The 26,723-nt window shown below is 38.8% G+C and overlaps 1 protein-coding gene and 1 long non-coding RNA gene across 6 annotated transcripts in view; one reads left to right on the top strand and one right to left on the bottom strand.

Moving 5' to 3' along the window:
- The window catches only part of dnmt3ab (DNA (cytosine-5-)-methyltransferase 3 alpha b), a 54,521-nt gene extending 30,614 nt beyond the window's left edge, over positions 1–23,907 (top strand). For 3 of the 5 annotated variants that reach the window (XM_042437114.1, XM_042437116.1, XM_042437113.1), the window contains 17 exons: positions 5,130–5,483; positions 6,362–6,520; positions 7,760–7,867; positions 8,260–8,416; positions 9,302–9,448; positions 10,693–10,737; positions 11,085–11,164; positions 11,319–11,431; positions 14,464–14,647; positions 14,763–14,847; positions 15,352–15,497; positions 15,676–15,766; positions 15,969–16,117; positions 16,654–16,754; positions 19,524–19,593; positions 20,421–20,539; positions 20,709–23,907. In XM_042437114.1, the coding sequence (XP_042293048.1) occupies positions 5,130–5,483; positions 6,362–6,520; positions 7,760–7,867; positions 8,260–8,416; positions 9,302–9,448; positions 10,693–10,737; positions 11,085–11,164; positions 11,319–11,431; positions 14,464–14,647; positions 14,763–14,847; positions 15,352–15,497; positions 15,676–15,766; positions 15,969–16,117; positions 16,654–16,754; positions 19,524–19,593; positions 20,421–20,539; positions 20,709–20,850 (2,250 nt within the window). In that variant the 3' untranslated portion in view covers positions 20,851–23,907. The remainder of the gene's footprint in view (positions 1–5,129; positions 5,484–6,361; positions 6,521–7,759; positions 7,868–8,259; positions 8,417–9,301; positions 9,449–10,692; positions 10,738–11,084; positions 11,165–11,318; positions 11,432–14,463; positions 14,648–14,762; positions 14,848–15,351; positions 15,498–15,675; positions 15,767–15,968; positions 16,118–16,653; positions 16,755–19,523; positions 19,594–20,420; positions 20,540–20,708) is intronic. The other 2 variants (XM_042437117.1, XM_042437115.1) reach the window with 1 other exon arrangement.
- Positions 1–26,723, bottom strand: part of LOC121914136 — a 67,350-nt gene that overhangs the window by 40,036 nt on the left and 591 nt on the right. The gene's annotated exons all lie outside the window — the stretch shown is intronic.

Raw genomic sequence — 26,723 nt, 5'->3', positions numbered from 1 at the left:
GCATTGTTTGTTTGATAACACGGGGGGATAGTGTGCATGTCTGATTAGCCTGCTTACAGTGAGGGGAATATGCTGACTTCAGGTATTTCCACGAGAGTTGTTGTGGACCATCTGCTCTGCACGGCTTAAAGGGAAACCGTCTCTTTAAAAAGGAAGAGTGAGCAGGCATTAGCCGTGTTTGGGAAAAAGTTGCTTCTTTGAAAAAAGTTTTTCCCGTGGGGTGAATATGTGCTGAAACTATTTCCTGTTTCGTAGCAGCGCCTAGAAATGTCAGAGTAGCATTTTTTTTTTAGGTCAAATATATTTACCTAGAAATGTTGCTGTTTTCTCAGAGCCACTGTGATTTCACCTTACAGAAAATTGAACTAGGAAAGAGGTCTAATTGTTGTGTAGGCCTCAAAGCCTTTTCCTTTGTATTATCATGCACTTTGTTCTGTTTGACGTTGGACATAGATTTACTGTAAGAACAGTAATTTGATTACTTGAACAGATTTTAAAGGGCTTTCGAGTAAACCGGGCACACTCCTCAGGGAGCTTTTTTAACAACTCCACTTGTGGATTCATGGGGAATTCTGTTTATGTATTCATGGCTGTGTCGGTAATATTCCTAATTATCTCTTAAAAGGACGCAATACAATGAGAACCAGATGGCCTCTTTTGGTGTGACCCCCCAAGGCCACTCGTGAAATACACAGCCTTTGTATGGATCTGTGCTAAAATCAGGCTAATGAATGCGTTAGCCACATCGCTGCACAACAGAACCTGCCACTTGTGCATTTTCAGACAGTATCTCCACTTTAAAAAGCAGCCTTTTCAAGTTATAGGATCAGTTTTTGCAGAGTTTTTGATCTGAGCACCTCGAGTTAACTACACCTGTCGTAACTTAAGGGAAGTTTTTTTTTTATTTGTCTGCAGTCCTGCTCAGCAGATGAGCTTTAGGTCGTTGCACTGAAGACATATCTCACTGTATAATCCATCAAACAATTACACAAAACAGTCCCCGCTGCGTCTCTCCAGCCTGTTGCGCATGAGAGACTACTGCATTCAAAGGTCAAACTCTTTTGTGTTGCTTCAAAGGCTGGCTGTCACGTTGTGTGAGGAAGTAATGTTCAGTGACAGTTTATTTCATCTAACTTTTACCTTTGCTCGGAGTTTGCAGAATGCATGTTTGTTTTGATCGTAGAAACATTTCCTGCTACTTTATCATCTCTTTTTCTAATATCCAATTTGTTTAAATCTGTTTATACCACAAGAAAACTTTAATTTTATTAATGTTTTCAATGATAGTGTTTCATTTAAACAACTACACTTTTGACTCTTTGACTCTTTGACACTTGTGTTGTTCCCTTTGAAGTTAACAACCTTATAATAGACTGTTGTTGTCTTATAAATAACTGAAGCTACGCAATAAATGTGACCTTTTTGTTAACAAGTATAGCCCAGATTGGATACTATGGTATTATCTGAGCACCCCAGAGACCAATATCTCTTCTCTTTTTTTCTGCTTCCCAGTGCACTCTGTCACCCTTTGAGCCCTCAGGGTATCATGCTGTACAGACTTCTAAGTCAGATTATCCCGTATTGTGCACCCAACATGTCTCTACACTCTGCCAGAGGCCTAAAGGGCTTCTGTTTTCACCTTTCTTCTATCCATAGCAAAACCTACGATTACTGTAAGTACAGTAACTTAGGAGTTTTCCATTATATTAATAATTAACACTGTTTTTCCACATGGGTAAAATGTGTAGATGTTTTCACTGTGAGCTTGTTTAAACACAGTTGCTCTCCTGTGTTTATATCTATAGTATGTCTGCTGTCATTTTTGTTATTTGTCTTCAGCGCAGCGTGACAGCAGATATAAGTGGTGGTATTTCTGAGCTGTCAGTGACGGGCAGGCGTGCGTAAATGATAAAGACCGCATTGTGTCTCCACTACCTCCTTTCCTATTTTCCCCTTTAGACTCGGAGGGCCTGTCTTGCTGGTGGAGCTGCACACACTGTGAGGCCCCCAAAAGGGGGCATTTACAACTGGGAAAAAGTCCAGAGACAAATATCTGGTTCTTATAGCCACTGTACTTTCTCTCCTCCCCCCACTGGCATTTTCAGCGTCACTTTCTCATTGGCTCTGAGGGGAAGGAACTCTGGAGACAGTTTGACCCCTAAACACATCAAAATGAGCACAGTAACAGTAGCTGGGCTGCTTTATTGCCATTTACAAATCTCTCAGTATACCTGTGATTGCAGGTCACCAGACATGAAGTAGCTTACTCTGACTAAATTCATACCCTTTCTTGCAGTTACTCTCAGTCAGCCCACTTCTTCCCGTCTGCCCTAGAAACTACTCTCCTGACTCACCAATATGATTACAGATTGTTTCTCCCTGTACACATAACGCATTTAGCAGTTTAATTGACATTTGTTAGTTTTTGCAGTTTACCATCTGGAACCACACATCCAAGCAGGCTGTCGAACACTAACTCCAGTGTGCTTGTGCTGGAGCCAAGAGGCCTAACACATATGGCCAAGGGCTTTGAACCATCCATCCAGCACTACAGTACAGATATTTATAAACCACAGCAGAGCCTCTTGATTGAAGAGCACATGTTTCTACTCTTCTGCGCAGAAACCCCTCCCCACGCCGTCTAGGCACCACCTCCCCTTAAAGTCCCAGTGAAACGGAAGTTAGAGCATCTTTAGCTTCTGTACTGTGACATATTTCCCAGTGAAATGGAATATTTGAGTGGTTTCAGTTACAAGAGGGATTTAAATCAAATCCTTCGCATTTGATTGGATCTCTAAAATAGTGGGCAGGGCTTATAGAGTTAAGCGCGATACAGAGCTACAGAGGACAGTTGGCTCCACACACATCTCCCTCACCTGTTGTTAGATCAGGAGGAGAACGAGGGGAGAGATGAATGAATTAGACCTCAGCCACATTGTTTTGGAAATTAAAAACAAAGTTTTTGCCCACTGATATCCAAACACACATCTCATCCTATCTCTCTCCACATTGCTCTGTTAGCTACTACGACCCACAAACGCTGAAGTGCGGTTTTATATAACCGATGTGGCTAACTACTCGCCCAAAGCCACATTTGATTGGATCAACTTTTGTAAACGCCCCTGATTGCAGGATGAGTCATCAAACATTTGAAACCATTTTACAAGAAGAGAAAATACAGGGAATTTGATGTGAAAATACTCCAATACTGATTTTTTGACATATATTTGGCATATAACAAGAGATAAATGAACAATTAACACAGGGACACAGGATTAAAACTGGGAAAATGTATTTTTCATTTCACCGGGACTTTAAAGGCGCTATTGTTTATGAGACACACTGGGAGAGAGGACGGAGGATTGCGCTATACTCCCTCTCTCTCTGTCTCTCTCCTTCTTGCCCTTTTTCTCCTCTTCCCACACACCCAGTTCAGCTCTGGACATTTACAGTATGTGTGAGACCTGAGAACCTGAGAAAGACTTGAGGAAAGTAAGCACAGCTGTGCATGGCTCTCACGTGGAGCCTATAGTATGACTAACACGTGTTTACATATGGGACAGCAGATATATATTGTGTGTGTGTGTGTGTGTGGGTGTGTATTTAAAAGAAAAAAGAGTGAAAGAAGGAGAAGAAAGTTAGCATGTGTGTGCATGCGAGTCCTACCATGTGTGTGTTTTAGAGAGAGAGAGAGAGACATCAGAATGAGTGCAGCTGTTGGGGATTTACTGTGAGAGGCTTAAGTCCCGGCTGCGTCTCGTCCTCTGTGATCGACCTAGCGGTTCAGTGTCAGGTACCACAAACCCAGTGAACTCTACGCTGCAGCTATGGACACTATAGAGTTACTGTATACAGTGCTGTTGATGAATGGGCCTTACAGTCAGAGATAAAGACGTGTTTACAAAGGCTTTCAGTCGCCCACAATCGAGATTCTGCACTTACACAGCAGAGCTGTGTGAGAGCAGCACTTGTGTTATACAGCTAAATGATTATCATCAGTCTCTGTTTATACCTGTTAGTAAGATAATGTTATTGTGAATCCTGCATGGCCAGGATACCACGTAGCATGCATTTCAACTTAAAGCTGCACTAATCAATATTTTTATATTAACAATGGATCAAATGACTATATGTGATGTGATGGGTGTCACTCAAAGTGGAAAAACCCACAGAGAATTATCACCTGACTCTGCAGTTTCCCCTTGCTCTACATAGCATTTTAGCATCTTTGAGCTTATTGTTTTGGTTTTAAGGCCACAACTTTACTGTTTTGGTTCACTCACACTGCTCTCATCAACGTTGAGTCCAGCTGCAGCAGGCAGCTAGTTTTAGTGGAGCAAAAAAGTTCTGATAAACTGGCTGTACACTGTCTGCTCAGCACCAAACAAGAAAATTAGCGACTAGCTGGTGAACATTGTGGAGCAGCAGCTAAAGAGACGGAGGAGTGCAAAACCGAGGGAACATTGGACTTACATTTGTCAAGTGGTCAGAAACATGAATCCAAATAAATGCTAATATGTCTGTTGGATCATCTGGCAGTGAGGTTTCAGATTGCAACAAACTGAACCCCCATCCCTTCCAAGGGTGTAGGAGAACCTATGGTGGCTGCAAAACTTGCAAAAAATGCAAAAAGGCCCTCTGTAGAGCCAGTGTTTGGTTCGCCCATTCAGGGCTACTGTAGAAACATGGCGGTGGACCCGCTCTCTATGTAGATATAAAGGGCTCATTCTAAGCTAACAAAAACACAACCATTCTTATTCAGATGATTACACACTAATTAAAACATACTTATGAATATTATATTACATTTCTGCCAAGTCCATTCTGCCAGATGCCGCTAAATTCTACACACTGTACCTTTAATGTAGTTTCTGGGAGATTTTTCTTAAGCTGCCATGCTTGTAGATGCATGAGTCGATGCGAAAGTCTAACATATTTCCTGATTTAAACAATAATTTTTCTGAATTTTCAAAGTTCTTGTAAAGGTTTTTGTCAAGACAACAACCCTGTATTTTTGTTGAAAAATGTGTTAATATTTTAGAAAAGTAAGGTATACAGCTGGTTTCAAAATTTATTCAGCCTCTGGAAAGACCTGAGCTCATCTGTGTTGTCACTGGGCTGTGTTTCAGGCAGAGAAAAAGGCCAAACTGATGTCAGCGATGAATACGATGAAGGATCACAAGGAGAGGGAAGCAGAGACCCAGAGAGAAGAGGTCTCTATAATCAAGCACCCGCCGCCTTCAAAACAGCAGCAGCCTCAGCCGCAGTTGCACACTCAGTCTCAGTTACAGCCTCAGTATCAACAGCAATCAAAGCCGTCGCTGCCACAGCAACAACAACAACATCAGCAGCCACAGCAGCAGCAGCAGCAGCAGCCTACTGACCCCGCCTCCCCCACTGTGGCCACGACCCCTGAGCCTGTCGCCATCGGAGGTGGAGACAAGACATCCCCCAAGTCTGCAGACACTGAGCCAGAGTATGAGGTGAAGTCATTTTGAGATACTGATTAATGTCCAGTTGTAGTAACTACCAGGATTTTACTACAGAGATTTCTATTGGAAACAGGATTTAGAGTAAGCCCGGGGTTAATCCATGTTGACTAAAGCAGCCATGCTTGTTTTGGGAATTTATTCACTTGGGCTGTTATACAACTGTCAGCTTCATGGAGATCTGAAAGTTTACAAACATACCAAATATGTCATGTTGAATTTTTAGGGAAATAAAATTATGTAAAGTTATGCAGAATACAACCACAGTGCATTAACATTGATGTAATGCTGCAGCATAAAAAACAAGGTTTTTTATAGTATGTTTGTATATTTCACTCAATGTAGGCATCACACAGCTTCCAACATATACAAATATGTACATAGTATTGTTATACAGGGTGTAACTGTTATCAAAATATAAAAGGGGAGTCACTTGAGTAAATTTCCAATAATTTGCACAGGCTTTATACAACTATTAATACAACTCTTCTCACATATGTAGCACAAAAACTTTGATGTGCACAATCCAATGACTTTCCCTTTAATGGTGTATTTAAGGGGGGAAATGAAGAGTTTCCTGAAGTTAGATGTAGTTATTTATGCATTCAGTTTAAAGATTTTCTGTTATTATAGCCTAAACTATCTCTCTGTAAACCAATTAGTCAATCAACAGAAAATTAACCAGCACCTGTTTTGATAATTGATTCAATCATTTTTCAAACAAAAATGCCATAAAATCTCCTATTTCCATCTCTCAGTTTTGAGGATGTGCTGCTTTTTTTATTATCTTGAAACAGGCAATATTTAAAATGGTTTCATAATTATGCCCAGAAGTTAATAGTGAGTGGATGATTCTCATTATTTGGCTGCAGGACGGTCGTGGTTTTGGCATCGGCGAGCTTGTTTGGGGAAAGCTGCGAGGGTTCTCGTGGTGGCCAGGCCACATCGTATCCTGGAGGATGACGGGACGAAGCAGAGCTGCTGAGGGAACCAGATGGGTCATGTGGTTTGGAGATGGAAAATTCTCAGTGGTGAGTGTTTAGAGCCCATATAAATATTGCTGTCAGGTGATTTTTTTTTCCCCCACTAAGAATTAAGCAAAATTTCCTTCTTTTCTCTCTTCATATTATTATCTCCACTAGGCGTAAGCCTGGAGGGGATCATGTGTTTGGTCGTGTGTGTCGTGCATGTGTGTGCGTGTGTGTGTCCATGTGTGTATCTGTCTGCAACTAATCCCGCATACTACTGGATCCATCAGCCTAATATTTTTTGTGCATATTTATGACTGTATGCTCCAGGACCTCTCGTGGTTGCAGTAATTAGCAATTTCTTATGACACAATTCCTTATGAGCCTATTATAAAGTTTAGACTTTTGTCTTTTCATTAGTCCTTGCCATTTTGTGATATGCACTACGACATAGCAAAAGGCATGTTTGGCAATCGGCTAGGCTAAAGACAGGTCTTACCTAGTCTTTTGCAGTCACATTTTGGCCTTTGTTGTGGCTCAAAAACTGACATCAATAGAAAAGTTTCATCTTGAACTGGAGCATATGCAGATTAATACCATAATACCCGATATGTGATGATCCACTAAAGTTAGGCACAATACAAGATGAATAAATCCCCGTTTTTGTTAGCTTCACCCGCCATCTTGACTGTAAGGGAGCCAGGAGGGACAATTGAGTGAGATTCAACTCTTCTTTGTTTGGGAGGGGAGAGGGAAGTAGAGAGGGGTTTTATTTTGTGTGGTGTGTCACAACAAAATGTTCCAAATAAATAACAATGTTTAAATTAAAAAGTTTGGACTTATCATCCCATTTATTGTTTCCTTATTAATTTTATACAGTTAGGGGAACCCTGGAGTTACAATACCATTACACTATTCTATGTATCTTAAAGAAAACTGAGAACACACTAAACAAAAATACTGTATTAAAAACTTTGCATATAAGAAAACACTCTACCATACTATACTATACTATGCAAAAAACTTTGCAAATCTCTGCTGGTTGCACCTGGCAGCTGTGGTGGCGTCGCAATAGGTGCTTCACCACCCGCATGCCCACAGACACACCTGGCGGAGATAAGCACTCTACTGAATGCACTCTTCTAGATGTTTTTTTTGTTTGCTCAACCAGTTGCTCTTTTTCAGTATAAACATGTCATTCATCTTTTGACACTTTTTACGTAACAACATTAACGGGATGATTTTACTCATAACGCCTCACAGCAGAGAACAATCATTTTCATTTTCTGTTTGTTTTTTCAGGTCTGTGTAGAGAAACTCTTGCCTTTAAGTTCCTTCAACAATGCCTTTCACCAACCAACTTATAACAAGCAGCCCATGTACAAGAAAGCCATCTATGAAGTGCTGGAGGTGAGTACAAGAGCAGCGGGTCAGTTTGAATTATTTTCTGCAGCCCCATTTACTCATGAAAATAGCCAATAAAATGCAGCTCATTGGTCTATTATGTAAAGACAGCGCTTCCTTATAACATCACATTTTACATATATCTAACAGACATTAGGTCCATAACAATGTACAGTTGTTTTAGTTTGTTTAAGTCTTCCCCAGGCATCTAACAATCTTGTAAATCGTGATACTGATACAAAAAATGTAATTTCAAAAAAATTCGAACTTCTTTTAGGGATAGTAGATAGCTGAAGTCCTTAGTTGAGAAAATTAAAACACTGGATTATCAGATGATCTTTACTATACATGTATTAACAGTTAATTTCAGTCAAACATTTTCTTTAATGTGTTTGTAGTCGGCTAGCAGCCGGGCAGGCAAAGCCTTCATGGCCTGCCCTGACAGCGATGAGACAGAAACCTCCAAATCAGTGGAAATGCTGAACAAGCAGATGATTGACTGGGCTATGAAAGGATTTCAGCCCACTGGACCCAAAGGCCTGGAGCCACCCGAAGGTAAGAGGAAGCCTACGTCAAGCTCGAATATTTGACCTTGTTTCTCAGTTTGTTGCCAGCAGCTGGGAGTGTTGACATTCTTCAATTCCCAGAAACTTCTCATGAGTATCAGCTCCCTTATTTGTTACAGATAAAAGATGTTCGAGTTCACAATTTTTTGCAAGTCTGTCTTGAAACAATAGTCAGGAGCCTAAATGAGCATTGAAATAGGTTTTGTTTGCTGTAATCATTCCTCCTGTTCATATTCACCATTAGAAGATCCCCTCCAAAAGTGATAGGGGACAAAATCTGCAGTTATTGCTTTGTGCAAAAATGTATTTAAAAGTTTATCTGAAGCTAATATGAAGTTTCAACTGTCTGAGTTAGTCAAATAAATTGGGTGTCTTCCACAGTTAGTCTCTTTAGTATAAATTTCTCTCTTTGTGTTTTCCCAGACATTGTTTCTCTATTGCTGCAGTGGAAGAATAGTACCAAAAAGAGGGAATATGGCACTTAGAAGGCTTTTAAGTCTTTTAAATTTAAAAGATATCCACTTGATTTGACATTTTTGGATGGCTGAAATCTCATATTAGTGAAGTGTTGTATTCAAAATTTTTCTAGCGGAGAAAATCTTTTGCACAGATGAAGGCTGTGGATTTTGTACCCCATCACTTACACTGATTGCATTATGAAGGGATCTTTTAATGGCTGATCTGAACAGGAGGAATGATTACAGCAAGATAAACATGTGTCAATGTCTGTTTGGGCATCTGATTATTGTTTTAAGATAGACTTGAAAAATTGTGAACCCATCCTTTAATAGATGTCGTCTCAAATTAAGCTCATGATTTGATAATTCATAATGTTTCTTGTTATATTAATTGTCTAATATGTTGTGCACCCCAGAGGAGCGTAACCCGTACAAAGAGGTTTACCCTGAGATGTGGGTAGAGCCAGAAGCAGCAGCCTATACGCCTCCTCCAGCCAAAAAGCCCCGCAAAAGCACAGCAGAGAAACCCAAGGTTAAGGACATCATTGATGAAAGGACACGAGGTAAGGTGCCTCATTTATTAGGTTAAATAGGAGTCATGAACTCCTTATATATTCCCCCCCTTGGGGAGGACTAAGTTGAATTGTACATTTAACCATTTAAGGGTTAGAGTAAGTGGTCGGAGAAGTAATACATGGATAAGAGGCCCATTAGAGTGGCAGATTTAGGATGAAACTGAATGATGTGACCTGGCAAAAAGGCTTTCAAAGTCACTAAATAGATGTTTGTTTGAGTTTAAGTACTGGCTCTGGTAGCGCTTAATGTTAGAATATCTATCGGTAAGTTTGTAGAATATCTAAAATTAATATGTTAAAGCCAAATGCTTCAAAGCTCTCTGTATAATGTGGCGCTCAATAGTAATAATATGGCTCACCTCTTACATATTAACCTCTTATCTACTCCTCTTGCTCACGCTCTTGGTTCTGAGTCAGATCCATTTGCATCTGATTATTGGTCCAACTTTGACCCTGAACTCAAATATTTCACCAGGCATGAAGGCTTTTTTAACTGTAAATGTACATGTGAAGAATTTAATGCAACTTTTAATTGTAGTGCTAGTAATGCTGTGACAGTTATGTTAGTTTGAATCCTGACAAAAACAACAATGGCTTCTTCTAGAAGTTGGTGTACCACAGGGGTCAGTGCTAGGGCCTTTGTTCCTAATTTACATTAATGAGCTGCTGAATGTTTGTAAATTGGCATCTAATGTTTTATTTGTTGGTGACATTAGTATATTTTATTCTTATAGAAACATCAGCAGACTCAAGTTGTTACACAAAAAAAAAATCTCATTTACAAAATAGTTTTCTTTGTAGAATACAAAGAGCAAGCAGACACACCTTTAATACTTTAATATTTACTTTCTCCACTTATATATATATAGATATGAAGAATTCTGCCTTCTGCTTTATATAAGTATTTTAACACTTAAACACTTAAAAATGTGTTGAAAAAATGAAATGTTTAACTTGTAATATAACTTAATTGTGCATTTACTTCTTAAAATGTGTGTACTGTACATGTACATATGTTTTTGAGATTGTCTGTTACAACCATATTAATATTTACTTGTGTTTCAACCTGTGAAATTTCACATATTTTCATTTGTTTTGTTTTTTTCTGAACTAAATTTGGAGGCTGAGAGGAGACATATTTCTTTCAACTGTTGTCCTTACAAATTAATTGTCTAGTGTTGGTTTTGTGAACCTACATTTCTCATCAGATGTATCTTTTATTGTGTTTTCAGAGCGGCTCGTTCACGAAGTGAGACAAAAGTGCCGCAGCATAGAGGGTAAGTGACGTGTCCTCTGTGTGCTCTAGGTTGCAGCAGCACCAGGGGGGCCTCTCAGGGGATGAACACTTAGACGCCTTACACTTTGCCTTGTTGTTGACAAGTAAAGCTGCATCAATAAAGCCATAAAAGAGGAAAACATAGTATTTCCATGATTTTTATTGCCTTACTGGCTCCTTTGTGTGTTCTCTCCAAACATAGCTACTAAGCTCATTAGATCTATACTTTCGCCACAGATGTTCAAATAATTTCATTGAAGTGTGAAATTTGGAGCGTCACAGCAGAGCATTCACACCTCTCTGACCTCCGCCTTTTAAACACTGACATGCTGCACTTTCCCTCTACAGACATCTGCATCTCCTGTGGAAGTCTGAATGTTAGCCTTGAGCACCCGCTGTTTGCTGGAGGAATGTGCCAGAGCTGTAAGGTAAGCTGTGATAGAGGTCATTAAAAGTCTGGGACTTGACTCCAACTACTGTGTCGTAAAATATCACAGCTCCTTTCTTGCTAATAATACTCACAGCGCTTGATGTTGGCCTATAAAATTTTCTGACTTGTTTATTTTTTACGATTTTTCACAGAACTGCTTCCTAGAATGTGCATATCAGTATGACGACGATGGTTACCAGTCGTACTGCACTATCTGCTGCGGAGGACGAGAGGTGCTCATGTGTGGAAACAACAACTGTTGTCGGTAAGGTTTCTACTGGATTCTACTGCGTAATCCGTTGTCCAGATTACCTCTGTCATAGCAGCCGTAAATAAAAATCCCTGTCCAAAGTTGCGCATAGATGTCAGCCCCAAAAGCCACAATGTCTTCATCAACTGTGTGATTACAAATGATGACAGTTGTATTGTGGTTAAGTCATATTTTATAGCATCCTTTGTGTAACGAAGCAACATACTGTATGTGCTTATTACGGTTGGGAGTGCCATGGTATCTAAAAACAACTGTCTCATTTCTATTTTAAGTACAGCACACACATTGAAAACACAACAGAGGCTTTGTAGCTGCCATAGCAGCAATGTCAGGCGCCATCACGGAGGTCCAGTAGAGCAGCGGCTGATCATAAATATTATATAAAGTGTGGTTGTATGACAGTTGTATGACAGTTGAATAGACCAGTGTTAATGATGAAGAACTTATCTGATAAAGTATCCCCACATATTCAGACTTTAAGTGTAGAAAAATACCACTGAGAACAGATTAAGCTTTGTCAGAACGAAACATGTTGGACCAATCAGCAAACAAAGGCTTGCTGTGTGTTTAGATGATGGCTTGACATTTAGATGACATTTTGATGACAACTTGCTGCCTCTCAAAACTCCCAAACCTCATTCAAAACCATTTAAACAAGGCTCTGTAGATATAAAACAAAGCCTGATTATGCAACTCTGTGGCCTGTTTCTGACCTCTCATTGATTTAGAAAGTCATTTTATCATCTATTATACAGGTTATTAATTAAATGACATAGGTCTTTAAAAAAATTCAACCATGGCCTTGTCAGAATGAGAGATGCAAAACTTTTAGGATGGCTTTGCCAGGCTCCTTGTAAAGGTTTGTTTAGAAAATGTATGCTATTGTTGGGTTACTGTTTAGGCCCTGTGTGATTTTGGGCTGTCTGAGATGAAAGTTTACAATCACGAGAGAAACATTGTTAAATATTTGGTTGTCAATCCAAAACAGTGTCCTAGATCGCACAGAGACTTGTCCACCAGTGACCGATTTGGAGTTTTGCTGGCCAAAGACAGCCTGAGGCAGAATTCTGACTGTGTCAGAAGTTTAGGACCAAATTCTTACAATGTGACTAATGCTACGACCCACATCTACAAACAGATCTATCAGTATACAATATGAAATGACAGTGAATACATTGGCAAACGTGACATTTCGTAAGTGCAGTTTTTAGGGGGAAAATACACTCATCCTCCTTGATACGTCCATGACATGTTGTGCCTCAGCTTTCATATACTTTTTTCTATTCACATCGTAGTGCTACCATTCACCACATATTCAGCGTACAATCTAACAGCCTGTCAGATTGTGACCAAGATGTTCTTATAGGCGCACAATGCGACATGCAGTAAACTTACGATAAACACAATTGTTGTTGTCACACAGTCTAAAGTTGCCTTTACTGTACAGCCTGCACTAACAGGTGTTTATTGGCCTTGCTAGGCAGCTAACGAGCCAGTTGGATAGTTTAGTAAAGTAACTAGTGTTTATAGTGACATGCATTTACTCAACATTATGAACATTAGCTTCTAGTGAGAAAGTAGAGAAAGTTATTGCCAAACAGCTCTCTGCTTTCTTGACTGCACACAGCATTTTAGATCAGTTCCAGTCTGTTTTCCATCAGGAGCATTCCACTGAAACAGCTCTTCTCTGAGTCTCCAATGACATAACGATGTCTTCTGATGTGGGTGAATGCTGTGTTTTGGCGCTGCTAGATCTTAGTGCAGCTTTCGATACGGTAGATCACAGCATCCTGACCGAAAGGCTTAGGCAGTGGGTGGGTGTCTCTGGGAGTACCCTGGATTTATTCTCTTCCTATCTCTCAGATAGGAGTTTATCTGTGTCCCATGGTGCCTACATGTATGAAAATGCTGCTCTTTCCTGTGGTGTGCCTCAGGGTTCTGTCTTGGGTCCTATATTATTTGCTATGTATATGCTTTCTTTATGTCACATTATTAGCAAATTTAAAGGTATTTCATATCACTGCTACATTGATGATATTCAGCTATATGTCTCTTTTAAGCCTGATAAGACAAACTAGCTGTTTTTCACAATGGTCTGATTGCAATTAAGGACTGGATGGCTAACAATTTTTTACAGCTAAACGCAGATAAAACTGACATCCTAATCACCACTTCAAATAGTTTCCAAGGTTGCTCGGTGTATTGGGTCCCTTTCTTCAGCTGTACAGTCTAATCTTAGAAATCTCAGTGTTATATTTGATAAGGCTACGTACTTCGATCATCATATTAAATCGTTGAGACGAACATGTTTCTTCCATTTAAGAAACATTGCCAAACTCAGATTTGTTGTGTCACAGCCTGAGCTAGAGATGATCCATCCTGGCTGGACTACGGCAATTACCTTTTCACCTGCCTCAGCAAGTCGTCCCTGGACCGTAGCACAAATGGTCCAGAACGCTGCTGCAAGGCTGTCGGCTAGGTCCAACAGGACAACTCATATCACACCTATCATATCTTCTTTACATCAGCTTCCCATCAAGTTTAAGATTCATTTTAAGGTTCTTGTACTGACATATGGAGCCCTGCATGATCGGTCATCTGTGCAGATCTGTGACCTGCACCTCCACCCTTATATCACCAGCAGGTCACTGGGATGGGCTTACCGGTTGTCCCTCTCTCTTGACTTAAAACAAAAGTGATCATGCCTTTGAAGTTGTGGCTCCTACACTGTGGAACTTTCTTCCACTAGACATGTGATCTGTGGTGTCTGATGCCTTTAAAAAGCAGCTGAAGATTATTCAGACTGACCTTTGTCTAGCCTAGTGCTGTAGAGTGTTTTGTAATTCTATGTGTTTTTAATGTCTCTTGTTGCTTATGTTTTATTGTTTGTTTTTTACTGTTTTTATGATCTTATTTTTAACTGTTTTACTCTTGTGAAGCACTTTGTGACCTTGCTCTGTGAAGTAAACAGTAAATAAGTAGATGTGTCACTCATTGTAGTAAAAACCTCCTCCGTCTGTGTTCAGGTGTTTCTGTGTGGAGTGTGTTGACCTCCTCGTCGGTCAAGGAGCGGCCCTAGCTGCCATCAAAGAGGACCCGTGGAACTGCTACATGTGCAGTCAAAAGGGTGTGTTTGGCCTGCTGGAGCGTCGCACTGACTGGCCCAGCCGTCTCCAGCATTTCTTTGCAAATAATCACGATCAAGATTTTGTGAGTAAAGCACCCACAGACTAAAAACCCCAATAACTGTCTCACTGAGGAGTCTTTTTTTTTTAAATTTTGTGTCTCATATTCTTCCCCCCCTTCTTTCGGTGTTGTATTTCAGGATCCACCAAAGCTTTACCCCCCAGTCATGGTGGAGAAGAGGAAGCCCATTCGTGTGCTGTCACTATTTGACGGCATCGCAACAGGTTAGACAAGAACCGGATCTCCGTTTCCTCTAATCAAAGTCTGTATGACAGGTTCTGTTTGTATCAGTTTACACTAAATTCCCCCTTTTTAATCATTTCCTAAAGTTACAGTGAAAAGAAAAAAAATGTTTCTTCACACTTTAAGTTGATTTCCATGTCAAAAAATAAATCAAAATAACTGCAAAGTTTTTACTTACTTGCATTTTTGTATCAAACGACTCACTAGAAAACAATGTTTGATTGCAGTATTGCTGATACAAAAGCATTATATTGGTGGGGAAAGTGATTTGCAGGCAGCATATGTGCATTAAAGTTAGGATTTGAGTGGTCACTTTCAGCATACTCAGCATGAGATTTTTTTTTAATTAAGGTAGGGCTGCAACTAACTGTTTTCATTATCAATTAATCGGTTGGTCATTTGGTCTATAAAATGTCAGAAAATGATAAAAAAAAATGTTCTTAGTTCTTTGTGCTATGTCTGACCTTTGACCCTGTCCTGTGCAGGCCTGTTGGTGCTAAAAGAACTTGGCATCCAAGTGGATCGCTATGTAGCTTCAGAGGTGTGTGAAGACTCCATCACTGTGGGTATCGTCCGGCATCAGGGTCGCATTATGTATGTTGGCGATGTGAGGAACGTCACACGCAAACATGTAAGTTTGACTCTAAGAGTAGAAGTGAATTAGTTCTTTTTTCCAGTACATAGTATTTGCCAGTTGTTGCACATTGTACCTGTACCTGTGTAATGCCAGTTCACTTTATCTTACAACCATTATCTGTACTATCTCTGTATTTATCTCTCTGTTGATTCTGTCTCTTATCGCTATACAGATACATGAGTGGGGTCCTTTTGACCTAGTTATTGGTGGAAGCCCATGCAATGACCTCTCTATAGTCAACCCTGCAAGGAAAGGTCTTTATGGTAGGTTTAAACATGTTCACTCTCCTTTTGCTTTATATGAAATGCAGCAAAATGTATATCAAGTAAACTTACAGTAGAAGAGTAAAACCTCTTTGTGATCCTGTTTTTCCAACATTTGAATAGACAAGTCACCAGAATATAATCAGTATGTGCCCTCTTTTGTGCTTAAACATTTTGTTCAATGACTTTTTCTGTCCCACAGAGGGCACTGGACGCCTGTTCTTTGAGTTCTACCGGCTGCTCCATGAGGCTCGGCCGAAGGCGGGTGAAGACCGGCCTTTCTTCTGGCTCTTTGAAAACGTGGTCGCCATGGGTGTCAGCGATAAGAGGGACATATCTCGCTTTCTAGAGGTGAGCTTCTTCACCCATATTTCTGCTACAGCAGCTGAACTTGTCATGTTAGATTATTGTCATGCTGGCCTAATCTTACAAGCCATAACTTGTCATAACTACATACAGTATGAGTGACACAAGGATTGATGGATTATGAATGCCCCCTTGTGGTACGTTTTCATTCTCTTGAGCCACGGACTGTTGAAAGGGAACATTGTCTTAATCTTGAGTTGATTTTCTATTCTAGAGAGCATAAAAAAGCAAAATAAAGAGCCTTACACTCACCAGTGGGTCATAATATATTTTATATTGCTGTTAAGATGTGGATATCTGTGGGTTTAAAAACACCCACCGCTGAAACCCTTTTTGAAATAAATGAAAAATGTGCAAAATGCATTGATGCCACATATTCAGATATACATATTTTTTCAGTACCAGTAATACTGGGCTATTACGTAAACAGTTGATATATTTCACTACACTGTAATAATCCTGTAGCACAGCCTCATACCTCGGTTCCCCTCTGACTGGTGTTTTTTTTCTCTTAACCTCAGTGCAACCCAGTGATGATTGATGCCAAAGAGGTGTCTGCTGCCCACCGTGCTCGCTACTTCTGGGGCAACCTTCCTGGCATGAACAGGTTGGTGTGTGAATGGTGAGGGAAGCAGCAGCCTTTGATATACACAATAGGAAACTCCTCAAACCAGGGCCCACATGTATTTGCTCTCATAATCTCAAGCTTTTAACATTATTCTAGATTAAATAGTGACTGCGGCAGTCATACATTAACTAAATAAAAAAAACATGAATTCTTCCCTGGTTTTTACTCATAAGCACCAATATTTGTAACCTTGTACAACCAGTCTACAGACTTACAGACTACAGACTCCAGGAAATCTTTTCATAAACTGTGACATTTTCGTCCTCAGACCTTAATTATAGTCCAGATCAAGCCATCAGAGAAAGATATGTAATTGTCTGGGAATTGAAATCAATGAAATATCTTAGATTCAATCTACCACAAGACTTAAGTCAGTTAAAATCTATCAGTTATGATCTGTTACTCTCTAGAATAAAATCCAATACTTGAATCTGAGTCTTAATTGCTTTTCTGAGCATCAACTCAAGAGTTGAGGTGATTAAAATGAAGATACTTCCAAAGTCACTGTATCTGTGGAGGTAACAGACAAATATTTCATTGAATGGGATAAAATGATTTTGAGATATATTTGGCGAGGAAAGAGACCGAGAACCGGGTATATAACTTTGCAATTACCCAAAATTAAGGAAGGGTTTGCTCTCCCTTGTTCTATTGTCAAGCTGCACAAATAAAAACACTGTTCAATCTGTGCAATCCCTCCTACTCAGCAAGATAGAAAGAAATTGAAGATAATACAACAGATGGTGTTTCTATACAGGCTATAATAGGTGATAATGAACTGAGAAAACACCTCTGAGAGGAGATGAATCCTTGGTTGGCCGCATCTCTTAAGATTTGGTTCAAAATAATCACAAAGAATAGCTTGAAAGCACAAAGTAGCGTATTTCAATGGATTGCATATGATTCAGAGTTTATACCAAATAGAACAAATAAGAGGTTTAAAACTTGGAAAGGGGACCTTCAAAAGCTTTCAAGAATTAAAGGATCAATATGGCTTAACCAATCATGACTTTCATAGATACTTGCAACTGAAATGTTATTTAGAGCAAACAACAAGAAGAGAGAATCTAGATGGGTTAGAGTTAGAAGTTGTTTACCTCGGTATATGAATCGGGTAGGAAGTTAATTTCGAAATTATATTGGAGTGGAAAATTAAAAATGAAATGATGCATTATATAAAAGAAAAATGAGAGAAAGAGGCAGATGTTGTGTTATCAGTGGACAAATGGGAAGAGATTAATGAGCAACAGTGGAAAACAACTTGCTCCTTCTCTTGGAGAGAATACGAATGGAAAAATATTACAAGATTTTTTATAACACAGAAAAAATATCAAGGTACAAGGTGTTGGAGATTATACAGAGCAAATAAAGCCGATCACTTCCATGTTTTATAAAGAAATGTACGGAGAAAATAAGTTAGAAGTAAGGTAGAAGTTCCACTTACATTTGAGGTTTTATACTTGGGGGAAATGAACATAGGACTTACAAGATTTGGAGACAAACATATGTTTAAGATCATGTTAATTGCAAGTAAAAGGAGCTATTACCAGAAAATGGCTGAAGACAGATGTACCTAAGGTTGAGGACTGGGCTGATGTAATACATAATATAATATATACGGTGGAGAAGTTGACAAATTTAATAGCATCTGAGTAAATCGGATTGAATATATATTATCACTGATTAGGTCAGACTTTATATGATTTTATGACTTAATATGATAGAGTGCGTAAATCAGAGAACCTCTTTGGTCCTTTGGTCATCGCTGGAGATTTTGAAATGTTATTTTACTTGCTACACTGGAAACATTTAAAAATCTCTACTCTGACAGAAGTAAAAATGTACTGTTCGGGGTATTGTACAGGGTACGTGTAGGTACATGGATAAAAAAAAGGAGGAAGAATCGAAAATATTCTTCACTGTGCTTTCATTTTCTTTATTTAATTTAAATGACTGATTGAAAGTTTATGGATGGATATATATATATATAATATGGTAAATGGACTGCACTTACATAGCACCATTCTAGTCGTACGACCACTCAAAGCGCTTTATACTGCATGCCAACATTCACCCATTTACACACACATTCATACACTGATGGCTACCATGCATGGTGCCAACAGGTCATCAGGAGGGGAATCTTAATTCATTCACACACATTCACACACCGATGGCACAGCCATTAGGAGCAATTTGGGGTTCAGTATCTTGCCCAAGGACACTTTGACATGCTGACTGAAGGAGCTGGGAATCGAACCGCCGATCTTCCGATTAATGGATGACCCGCTCTACCTCCTGAACAACAGCTGCCCCACTTAGTATCCATACTAAGTGGTAAGTATGGATATACGGATGTGTACATATGTATGTGTTTATGCATATACAGTATCTTGAAATCAGTCCTTTTATTTTATTTTATGTTTCTCTTTTATCTTTCATGCTAAAAAAAAAGAAAAAATGTTTTTTTAGACAATAAAATGTTTGGTGGATATATGAATATCCATCTCAATAAAAAGAGAATTAAAAAAAAGAAAATGAAAAGCAAAGACCAATGAGTTCCCAAAAAGCAGTGTGTTCATCCAGTCGGATGCAGAAAAGGGTTATTTTGACGCAGGAATGCATTGTACAGCATTCTCGACATGACATCCGCCTCCATACATTCATGGCTAACCAGACCACAAACAGCAAAATGAACATTCTGCAACGGCATGGCAGTTTTTATAAATATAATGTGTGGTTTTTGTTCTTTCTCCTCTTCAGGCCTTTGTCTGCCATGTACACCGACAGGCTGGACCTCCAGGACTGTTTAGAACACGGCAGGACTGCTAAGGTATTTGTGTGATAATTTGGCCTCACAAAATATACTACAACAAGTAGTGCATGCATCATCACCTGGGTGAAATGTCAAGAACTTGAGGCATCCTGGATGTCCTGCATACAACTTTGCACTGTTCATTTCTTTGGAAAAAAAAGAAATAATTTAGTTACCTGATCAAAGCAAGAGAAATTATCTTATTTCTGGCATCTCTAGCTTTAAAAACCATGGAAACCATCAGAGTTTCAGTTTGTAGGATATCATATTGAGTGATGCATGTCCAAAAAAAAAACAACAACCCCAAAACAAAACACACATGACTTACTGATTTGATGAGATGGCTCAGAGCAGGAGTAAGCAACTGCACACTCTGGTGGCTCCCAGTGGCAGAAAGAGGTACTGAGAAATCTTGTTTTTGTGTTGTATTTAATGGGACCATGTACAGTGTGAAACATAAATGTTAGCTTAAGAGTTAGCTTAAAGCTAATTTTCATCTACAGTCCCTTACAATTAAAACATATAACAGCACAATAACAAACAGTACAAAGCAAAAAAAACCACACAGGACACATTGTACAAAATACAAAGCTACACATAATAACACATCACATACACCCACAATGTCAACTAGAAATTAATAATATAAGCTGGTCAAATTAAAAGCAAGATTATTTACATTCATGAGACGACCATGAGATGAAATTTAGATTGAGTGGTTACAGAGCTGAGTATGCGATGAAAGAGTAAAATTTGTAGGTTTTGTAGCTTTGATGTGTAACAAGGGAGGAAGAAACAGAGTTGTATTTGTGGACTAATGTTTTCCCTCCTTTTTTCTCCATCAGTTTGACAAGGTAAGGACCATCACCACCAGGTCTAATTCCATCAAGCAGGGCAAGGACCAGCACTTCCCTGTCTTCATGAACGAGAAGGAAGACATACTCTGGTGCACTGAGATGGAGAGGTATGTGAACATAAAAACCGTCCTTCAAACAACCTTTGTTTACTCTTTCAGAGACCAAAATCTCAAAATGAGCTTCCTGTGTCTTTCCCTAATTGGCTATCTGTCTGTCTGCCCTCCTGTCTGTTCTGTTTGTTTCTATATTTGCTGGTGTGGCTGTTTTCCCTGCCAGGATCTTTGGCTTCCCAGTCCACTATACGGACGTGTCCAACATGAGCCGACTGGCAAGGCAGAGGCTCCTCGGCAGGTCCTGGAGCGTGCCGGTCATCCGCCACCTGTTTGCACCACTCAAAGATTACTTTGCCTGTGTTTGAGCAGCAAGAGCACTCGCTCTGAACCATTTAGGAACTACAACTGTATGTTGTGACTAGAAATAAGAGCCTTGATCCTCAAATTATACTCTTGTATAATTTGCAAGCGAAAACATTGACGTAGATTTCACATTATTTCTTGTATTTGAATTGTAATTCTTATTCTATTTAATTTTGATATGTCATTTTACCTTTTAGCAGTGTTATCAAGTATTGTTGATTTGTTTGTGCAAGCTATACTTGAGACTATGCTTTCTTCTCAAGACACTGAGACAGAAAAGTGCTAAACATGTATTTTAAAAGAGACGGTAACGCGATGGGAAACACCAGACAGATAGGAAATGGTTTTGAGATATGTGAAATGTTTCTGCTGTGTGAGCGTACTGTACGTCGGGGGCTGCGAGATTCCCACCTGCAGTGCAGCCATGCTTCCAGCTACTGAGCCTCACAGAGATGTGAAGAGAAAGCAGATTTTCTTCAGTGTCAGGAGAGCTGTGTCTCTGAGAATCCAAAACACCAGATCACATATACCTCTTTGTTTACAGTTTCTATACACAACTGAAGGTAATAAAGGTACTACTGTAATATGGTTACAATACCATGGTGCTCCACGATGATGAGAAACATCATAGCCCATGTGGCACTACAACTTTAGACAATACGGAGCTCTTAAACCTGTTGCTGGAAAAACTTGTGTTTGATGTTTTTACACTTAATGAAAAAAAAAAAATTCTGTTCTGTGCCGTTTTGTTCACTTCACAGGAAACAGAGAAGTGACAGACAGTAGACTGCAAAATAGAGCGTGTCCTCTTTTCTGCATTTTACAGCTTTTATACAGTTTTTACTGGTGCTCATTTAATCTCTCAGCCTTGCTACATTCAGGCTCACTGCCTGGATCTGCACAAACAGAAAGTGAAGCTAGCCACATGGGAAATGATGTTTTCTGTCATTCGAAGAAAAAAAAAAAAAACTTAAGATCAAAGTCTGTGGTGAGCTACTTTTTTCTAGTTTCATCCTGACCAATGACATTACTGTACAACTGTTAGTAAGCGTGGTCGCTGGAGGGAGGGTGGCCAGGCCGGGTAACTCTCCTCCTCAACTACCACCTCTCTAAACTGAAAAACTGTCAGGTGCAAATCCTCAACAATATGGTGCGGCTTCACAAAGTTCTTCTACCTTTTTATAGCAATTTTGTGCTGTTTTATCAACATTATAAAGCACTTTTATATGTATACTTTCTTTTTTTTCTTGATATTTTTAAAAAAAAAATATTGGTTCTTGTGAATTGTTTTTGTTTCGTTTTATGATGTGAACTGATCTACCCTCGTGTAATACTTTTTGTATACAGTAGGGCTGTGCCAACAGAAGTGAAAGAATGGATTTTGATATGTGAAACCCATGTTATTTGACTCATTGTACAGTAGATGGATTGACATTTGCTACCCCGAACCCTTTTCCCTTCTTCCATCATCCATATTGTTCTCTGTTTTAAAGCAGCGATACAGTATGTTACTACCCAGATTCAAAGAACGTCTATTTCTATTGAGATTGTAAAATGTAAGACAGAGTTCAAGAACTATGTCACATGCTTTGTATAATATTTTGTCCCTTGTGAAGGACAGTTGGCCCTCGGCCATTTCCCTGATAAACCGTAGTCGTCATGTTGACAAATTTAAGTGCTGATCCAAATTTGGATTACATTCACAAACTAAATTCTCTTGATTGTAACCTCTAAGCTAAACATGGAGGATTTAGGCTTCAGTTTGTCAAAACGAAAAACTGACACAGTGGCTGACGAGATGTCAGCACTCAAAGAGTAAAGAGGGTAATAAAAACAGATGCTATCGCTTATCTATATCATATTTAAGATTCAAAATTTGAAATTTAATTTCTTAATGTAATTAAGTTCTTAAGTGACCTTATTGCCATCATTTTTGTCCATGCACACAGGGCTCAATATGAGTCCTTGTGCTTTGTGATATTTTGACCAGATGTTATTTACCCCCCTCCTCCTATGATAATTACATCCCCTCATGTTTGTACATTTTGTACATAGAGTTTTCCGGTTGCTGTTTTCAATTTGTTTTTATCTTTTTTTTTTTTTTTTTTTTAATTACGTATGAGATGTACAAATATAATTCTTTGCTAATATATATCATCAAATTAGAAAAAAAAAATCTTAGGTTAAAAATAAAAATCAAGTGACAAATTTGATTCAAAACTTGCTTTGAGCATTAGCTGTAGGGAGACTCCAAGTCTACTTTTTTCGTACTGATTTGTTTGTGTCAAGTGAATCCAGATTTAATGTCATGTGATCTTAATAGTGGCCTATGGACAGCTTTAAGATGAACGGTCTCAACTTCACTGCACAGCCCTACATGGTGGTGTTTTTTGCTTCTGTTTCTTTTGTAAGACTTTAAAAAGAGGGATTGTAGGTGTTTTCCGATGGTGCTAAACATTTTATCTAATCAAGAAAAATATATTTGATTGGAAGAGAAATAAACATGTCTTGACAATGACTGTTTTTAAGTTCCTTGTAGTAATGGAAAAGAACTATTATTTCACTCATATAAATATATTAACAAAGGCATTTTAACTTTGTACTTGAAAAAATAAGGATAACAAATAATGAAAGGTTTCCTATATTGTTTTAGACTAGAGATTGCTGTAGTTGGTGCTTATCTGTGGGAAAATCGTGTGAGAAAAAAAAACGGTAATAACTTTTACTGTAGCATAATGTATGCTTAATACGCATTGCTTCTTAATCCTACATTCCATGCCGTAATATTCTCCATGTCTGTTTTCAGAATGTCGTTTTAAATTGATGCTTATTTGTTTTTGTTTTTTTGTTTTTTTTGTTTTTTTTTTATCAGCAACAACATTTCATTTCACTGTTCAAGGCAGGTCAATAATTCTATATTCGGTGATACTGTTGACACTCTGTGTGACTTTCTTTGTCATAACTGTTTATGGCCTATATGCTTTTTCCTCAAGACCAGTTCGTACAGCAAATGTAGCAGTCATTCTCCACTTTGAAACCCCCCCACCCCCACCCCTACCCCCGCCCCTTCCCCATACTTATGTTTAGTGTCCAGAGAGAACATAAAGGCTCCGTATGTACTTGTGCTGGAGAACACTTGAATAAATGTATTGTTTTTGTGCAAAACTCTGCCACCTCCTGTTCTTTTTTTTCATTTATAGTTAATAAAAATGAACCTGACCTATAATTAGGACATTAATGGTGAATCCGTGCACTTTATATAGTGTGGCACCAGCATGTTTGACAATGCAGACTCTCACAGGTGCTTTGAAACAATTGAATTAGCAGCTAAACCAATAGGCCTTTTTTCACAGAAAAGATTCTCACATGTCACAGTAGGAAAAATGTATAAGTGTAAATAATAAAAATGATGACTGAATTACATTTAGTTGCTTCAATTTCATTCATTGTACATGCACTGTCACACTGCCATGGCTTACTGGGATGCTTAAATAGAACAAAAGCCTTATAAACATGAGAAACTATATTGTAATTATGAGATAATAAATATAATTTTGAGGGGAAAAAAAGCAGAAATGGGCTTTCATGAACACAGAACTTCATAATACTCCAATCATAATTAATGCTTTCATGACTCTTGACGATCAGAGACTAAAACAGGGGAGGTGGAGTGATGTACACATCAATATTCAGGCCCAGTTTCCATGCTACTGTGCCCTCCAGCAGGGGATTTTGTTCCTCAATATCCTGACACCTGGGTCTTCACCACCTTTGGTGCTCTAAATAAGGGTGTTGCCCTACAGCTACTCTCTGATCATGTTGCCACCGAAAAGCTCTTCAGTGCAGCCTTCAGTCAGACAGAGATTATGGACTTGCACTTACACGCCTTACTAATGCCATACGCTCATAAATGTATAATTTATCTTTTATGTTGCTTTTTCCTCCATTTATTTTTATTTAAGTGTTGCAGGTCAAGCATAAATCATGTTAAGATAACATATTAAGATGACCAGGCTGTTAAATAAATCCTAAATAGATTAATAAATCCAATTAATGCTCATGGTGACATTTAAGCCATTAAGTCCATGATAAGAGTGATGATCTTACATCATAATAGTCTATTAGCCGGCGTCTCTCTCCTGCTCTCTCACAGCCCACCCTCTTCCTCTGATAGTGGTACAGCCTCCTCACAGTGGGCACGCCCTGAGCCCAAAGTAATTGGTTGCTTAGGCGACCAAGCCTTCACTCAGCGCCTCTGATTGGAGCGTCGCACCGTCTCACGGTCTGGATGCTGCGAGCTGCGTCAAGTTAACCGTAAAAAGACCAAATCTGACCGGAAATTATACGATCTGCCTTCAAAGTGAAAGCATAAAATGGGTTTAGCGCAAATCTTTGCCATAATATGCCTAACACTCTGACTGGTAATATAAAATGTGCCTGAAGAAACCCTGTAGTTGGTCGAAATGCTGCTAATAAAATTAAAGGGAGCACTTTAATTGAAGTTTGTATCCAGCACCTATCCCACTGAGGAGTTGTGGATGTACTCAGATTTAATATTTAAATTTTGGCCACATGTTTTGTTCAGATAACTTGTTTGTCCTTCATGTAATTAAAGTTGTCGAAACCAAACAGTACAAATTTGTGAGAAAAAGTCACCAAACATTATCTTCATCAATCAGCATCACATTTGCATCTTACCATAATGCAACCATGCAGAAGCCCACTCTAAATATGTAACAATAAAATCAGAACAGCAGCCTAACACAACTGTATATATTTTTTGTAGAATATTAAATCACACAATGAGCAACCTGCATGACTTTCTTAAGTTTTGATAGGTATTCAATAATTGATTGACATTAAGTACTGATTGAAACAGCAAACAAAAATCCTTATAGTGTATATGAATTATAGGTATAATGTAGGTAAGTATATACATTATCAGACAGGTAGCAAAACCTTGCCCGATCCAATATTTGCAACCTGACAGACCAATAGTCTGTGTGGGGCTGTTAAAAAAAACACTCTGCAAATAATATGAAGCGGATTCATTCTTGAATTCAATTCAGCTACACTACTTTGCATGTCTAAAAAGCAGCAGTGAAAAAAGTATTCAGATCCTTTACTTTAGTAAAAGTACCAATACAGCAATGTGAAAATACTCCAAGTAAAAGTCCTGAATGAGAAATCCTACGTAAGTAAAAGTACATGAGTATAATCAGCTTGTTGCAGTAAAAGTAGTGGTTTGGTCCCTCTGACTGATATATTATTATATATGACATCATTAGATTATTAATACTGAAGCATCAGTGTGTAAGCAGCATGCTACTGTTGTAGCTCCTGCAGGTGGAGCTAGTTTGAACCACTTTATATACAGTTAGAAAGTTTAGTCCAGTGGTTCCCAACCTAGGGGTCGGGCCCCTCCAAAGGGTCACCAGATAAATCTGAGGGGTCATGAGATGATTAATGGGAGAGGAAAGAAGAAAAAACAAAGTTCTGATACACAAATCTTATTTTGGTTTCTGCACTTTTTCTCTAATCTTTGATATTTGGTGAAATATTGGATCATTTGAACATTTATTGAAATGAAAGCATGTGAGAAGTTTAGAGGGAAAAATCACTATTTGGTGCAGCTGTTAACAACTCATAGACATCTGAAATTTGATCCAGACTACACACTGCTTTTTGTAAGACGTCAATCGCCAAAAATGTTGGAAACCACTGGTTTCATCTTTAACAATGTGTTGTATTTTAAAAGCTTGATATATTATCCATTATGTCAAATCTTCATTGGAAAAGTAACCAAAGCTGTCAAATAAATGTAGTGGAGTAGAAAATACAATATTTCCCTCTGAAATGTGGTGGAGTGAAAGTA

Source organism: Thunnus maccoyii, chromosome 16 (assembly GCF_910596095.1).
Source record: "Thunnus maccoyii chromosome 16, fThuMac1.1, whole genome shotgun sequence".
NCBI classification, from domain to species: domain Eukaryota; kingdom Metazoa; phylum Chordata; class Actinopteri; order Scombriformes; family Scombridae; genus Thunnus; species Thunnus maccoyii.
This window is presented reverse-complemented; position numbering and strand designations above follow the sequence as displayed.